The sequence below is a fragment of the Oncorhynchus mykiss genome, chromosome 10, assembly GCF_057628025.1.
Source record: "Oncorhynchus mykiss isolate SJ-2025 chromosome 10, ASM5762802v1, whole genome shotgun sequence".
In the NCBI taxonomy this organism is placed as follows: Eukaryota; Metazoa; Chordata; class Actinopteri; order Salmoniformes; family Salmonidae; genus Oncorhynchus; species Oncorhynchus mykiss.
Window position 1 is genome coordinate 53,230,571 of NC_143031.1, and position 4,806 is coordinate 53,235,376.

A 4,806-nucleotide genomic window follows, 5' to 3' on the forward strand; every position below is an offset into this window, starting at 1 on the left:
AGCCTGCGTCTCAATCTCTCACATCCTCCTATGGCGGCCTTCTGCATCTGCGGTGGAAGGTGGCTGAGCTATAGCTGTGTTTATTTTAGACAATGAGCCATCCCGAAAATCTGTCTTCTCACAAAATGTCTCTAGCGTCCGAAGTCTAGAAACTATAATGACCACTCTATGGAAAGGGAAGACTCTCAAAAACACAATGTTCTTCGTTTTTGCTCTACGGCCCCCACAAGTCCCACAGGACTTTCCTGAAGTCAGTACCGTCGATGTGACAACTTCTGTTTCTAGCAGCCGAGGCTCCTCCTCAGAGGAAGGGGAAGACCATCCTCCTCAGTGAAATACTTCAAATTAAAAATGGTAAAACATTGAAAACTAAACCAAATATATTCACATCACCAAATAACACTAAAACACACTGTTTTGCACTGAAGGTCTACAGTAGCTGCAACAGTACTCTGTAGGGATGGCACATTGGTGTATCCCGGAGGACAGCTAGCTCCCGTCCTCCTCTTGGTAGACTGACTTCAATACAAAACCTAGGAGGCTCTTGGTTCTCACCCCCTTCCATAAACTTACACAGTAATTATGACAACTTCCGGTCCTCCAACCTATCAGAGCTCTTGCAGCATGAACTGACACATTATCCAGTACTGAAAGCATAAACTCCAGCTAGCTAGCACTGCAGTGCATAAAATGTGGTGAGTACTTGGCTCAAAGAGAGTGAAAGACAATAGTTTAACAGTTTTGAACAAATTCATTTCTTCCAAAATTAAGAAGCAAGAGTGACACTTTCTTTTTCACTTACTTAGCTAGCAAATGCATCTAGCTAGTTTAGCCTACTGAAACACCCTGCTTAAACAGAGGGATGCTATGTTAGCTACAGTAGATCGCTATGACTTTCCAACACAACACTTGAACTCCTCCAAGTCAAGGTAAGCTTTTGGTATTACAAATGTATCTTCCGGTGTGACTGCTTACTGACTGCGCAATAACATTACTGTGTGATTGTAGTGGGTTTACTAATGCGTTAGTTCTATTAGCTATGCTGACTATGACTTTATTTAGCTAATATGGTGACAATGACGTAGGCTGTGTGCAGCGTTTTGGCTTGGATTTTTTTTTTTGCGTAGTCACATACAGCTGATGCGTTGTGCATTGAAGTCCACAAATGAAGGTTAGAGGTGAGAGGAGGAAAGCCAGGAATACAACGTGGCTGCTATGAAAGTGAACTGTGTTCAGGCGTTATCAGGGGTGTATTCATTCCACTGATTCTGTTAAAAATGTTCTTAAACTGAAGAAAACGGAACAAAACATACCTTAATTTGTCCAATAGAAACTAGTTTGCATCTGTTGGACTAATGATTACACCCGATATCAGCTAGATGCAGGCAAGTGTGCAAGCCATGAATGAATGTCACCGTCTGTCACCTCAAATGTCTCTCGATCTGTGTGCACCTACATTGTAAACTTTCAATCATAGGCTAGGTTGTCACAACCTCATGATGAGTATAGGGATCATTTGAGTATTATGTATTATGTAGTAGCCTAAACCTATCCTTACATTGAACTGGGTGAATGGAATATGAATGAGAGTAATCCAATGTGCTGTAATAGAAATAAGGCCACTCATGAAAAAAAAAAATCTGGTGAAAATGCCCTTAAGATGCTTTTGGGAAATCAGGCCCCAGTTGGTCAAAAGACAAATGAGTGAGAAAAAAAAATATACATTTGGGCTGCTTGTGTGAACAAAGCCTTTGTGACAACTGCAGAAAAGGTCTTTAAAAATGTTTGATTGGGTGAAGCTCACTGATTGAGACCCTGTCTCTCCACCATGTCCACATGCAGGCTGTTCCCATTGTCTCAAAGGCTCGCTTCCTGGAGAAGAGAGGAGAGCTATATGAGCTATCCAAAGGGGCCTCCCTATTCAGTTCTCGTCTCAAACTCACCCCCATCTACCTCTTCCTCTTTAATGACCTACTCATCATCACATGCAAAAAGAGGCAAGCAAAAGGATATACTCCACATACTGACCAACAGTTGCATTTAATTAAATGGTCAGAAAATGTGCTGTGGGCAACTGGTTGTCATAATATTTCAACCTTGTTTTGCCTGCTGGGTGGTGAATATGCAAGTTGAGTATAGTTTCTCTCCTTTCCTGTCCAGCTCAGAGCGCTATATGGTGACAGACCACACCCACCGCTCCCTGGTGCAGGTCCAGCCCGCGGGGTTTGGGGCTGGAGCGGAGGACCCAGGGCCCAAGTTGGAGCACTCCTTCTGTCTGCTACTGCTGGAGAACCACCGAGGCATGGCCTGTGAACACCTGCTGAAGGCCCCCTCAGAGTGAGAGAAAACACACACACAGCCTCCCAACCAACCAACTCTCAGATAATGCACTATACACTGAAGAATAAAGACCAAAATGCATCACAGTGTTGTACACAGTTTCTACTTTCACTCTCTAGGTCAGATATGCACCGGTGGATGGCAGCATTCCCTTCCCTAAATGACCCAACCAGAAAGGAAGAGGTTGTTTATGAGGACTGGGGTGAGTAAATAGATGACAAACCCAGTTATAAAATATTAACCTTCTTAGTTAGATGCACATACTTCCCTGAAGTGAAATTGTAGCCTTAACCTTTTGTGGGATTATAGATTGCCCCCAGGTGCAGTGTGTGGAACAATACGTTGCCCAGCAGGCTGATGAGCTCACCATGGAGCCTGCTGACATTATCAACGTGCTATGCAAGACCCATGAGGGTAGGTGGAACAAACAAGGAAATATACTTTCAGTACAAAATTCCTACTGAATTGTCAAGCATCTTTATTGGAAGACTTACAGTGCATTCAGAAAGTATTTAGACCCCTTGACATTTCCCCCCCAAAATGACATTACAGCCATATTATAAAATGGATTTAGTTTTCCCCCCCATCAATACCCCATAATGATAATGCGAACCATTTATTGTTTGAAGATTTATCAAAGAAACTATACCATATCTACATAAGTATTCAGACCCTTAGCTATGATACTCAATTGAGATCACGTGAAACCTGTTTCCATTGATCATCCTTGAGATGTTTCTACAACTTTATTGCAGTTCACCTGTGGTAAATTCAGTTGATTGAACATGATTTGGAAAGGCACACCTGTCTCTTCAAAAGGTCCCACATTTGACAGTGCATGTCAGAGTAAAAACCAAGCTATGAGGTCAAAGGAATTGTCCGAGACAAAATTGTGTCTAGGCACAGATCTGGGGAAGGGTACCATACAGTTTCTTCAGCATTGAAGGCCCAAAAGAACACAGTGATTCTTATATGGAAGAAGTTTGGAACCACCAAGACTTTCTACAGCCTGCCGCAGTACCAAACTGAGCAATGCGGGGAGAAGGGCTTTGGTCAGGAAGTTGACCAAGAAACCCATACGGTCACTGACAGAGCTCCAGAGTATTTCTGTGGAGATGGGATAACCTACCAGAAGGACAACCATCTCTGCACCAATCTGACCTTTATGGTAGAGTGGCCAGACGGAAGCCACTCCTAAGGGCACATGACAGCCAGGTTGGAGTTTACCAAAAGGCACCAAAATGAATCTCAGACCAAGAGAAACAAGATTCTTTGGCATGAATGCCAAGCTTCACGTCTGGAGGAAACATGGCAACATCCCTACGGTGAAGCATGGTGGTGGCAGCATCATGTTGTGGGGATGTTTCAGGGGCAGGGACACTAATCAGGATCAAGGGAAAGAAAAACAGAGCAAAGTACAATGAGATCTTTGAAAACCTGCTCCAGAGAACTCAGGACCTCAGACTGGGGTGAAGGTTTGCCTTCCAACAGGACAATGCACACAGCCAAGACAACGCAAGAGTGGCTTTGAGACAAGTCTCTGAAGGTCCTTGAGTGGCTCAGCCAGGGCCTGTACTTGAACCCGATCTAACATCTCTGGAGAGACCTGAAAATAGCTGTGCAGCAACACTCCCCATTCAACCTGACAGAGCTTGAGAGGATCTGCATAGAAGAACGGGAGGAAGTCCCACATACAGGTTTGCCAACATTGTAGCGTGTTACGGATACAGGTATCCTGTGGGTGTGTGTGTGTGTGTGTGTGTGTGTGTGTGTGTATGTATCCTGTGTTCTTTTCCCTCCTTCTCCCCTCACAGGTGAGAATCGTCACTCCCCAATCAATCATCAATCAGAAGACACCTCCCTGTTTCCTACCCAATCACAGTTCCTTTCCCTTGGTTTAAAAACCCTGTCAGTTGTTTGCTTTGGAGCTCAATCTCTCTGTAAATGCCATATGTCTGTAGATCGCTCTGTTTCATGTCTCTATCGCTCTTTATGTATTGAGCTCTCTTTTGTTTGAGCACCTCCATATCACTTTGTCCTCACCTGTGAGTATAGTGTTTGTTTGCTGGTTGGAAAAGGGGGAACCAAGACAAGTCGCCCATGGGCATACACTACCCATAGGTAAACTTTGTTAAATACACTAGTTAGAACTGGGCGGACCACCCACTGTATTTTTGGTTAGTTAGCTGTTGAAATAGGCTAGTCTAGTTTAGGGGTGTTTTGGATGCTTATTGTTTCTTTCCTTGGGTCCAGCTCAGCCCCTTTAAAACAATTTAAACATTTTTATTTAAGAAGGTTAACGTAACATTGTGAAAAAGTCAAAGGGCCTGAATACTTTCCGAATGCACTGTAAAATGTGAAAACCTTTTCCATGAATCAAAATGTAATCTCCCTCTGAATTATATTTTGTCACCACAGTAAATGTGTCTCTATTCCCCTTTATGACTAATGACCTGCTTCCGTCAG

General features: G+C 43.5%; 1 protein-coding gene across 3 annotated transcripts in view; it reads left to right on the forward strand.

The window, feature by feature from the left end:
- Positions 1–4,806, forward strand: part of LOC110534264 (uncharacterized) — a 42,414-nt gene that overhangs the window by 33,589 nt on the left and 4,019 nt on the right. For 2 of the 3 annotated variants that reach the window (XM_036933362.2, XM_036933363.2), the window contains 4 exons: positions 1,843–1,997; positions 2,161–2,337; positions 2,460–2,542; positions 2,650–2,754. In XM_036933362.2, the coding sequence (XP_036789257.2) occupies positions 1,843–1,997; positions 2,161–2,337; positions 2,460–2,542; positions 2,650–2,754 (520 nt within the window). The remainder of the gene's footprint in view (positions 1–1,842; positions 1,998–2,160; positions 2,338–2,459; positions 2,543–2,649; positions 2,755–4,806) is intronic. The other variant, XR_016483820.1, reaches the window with a different exon arrangement.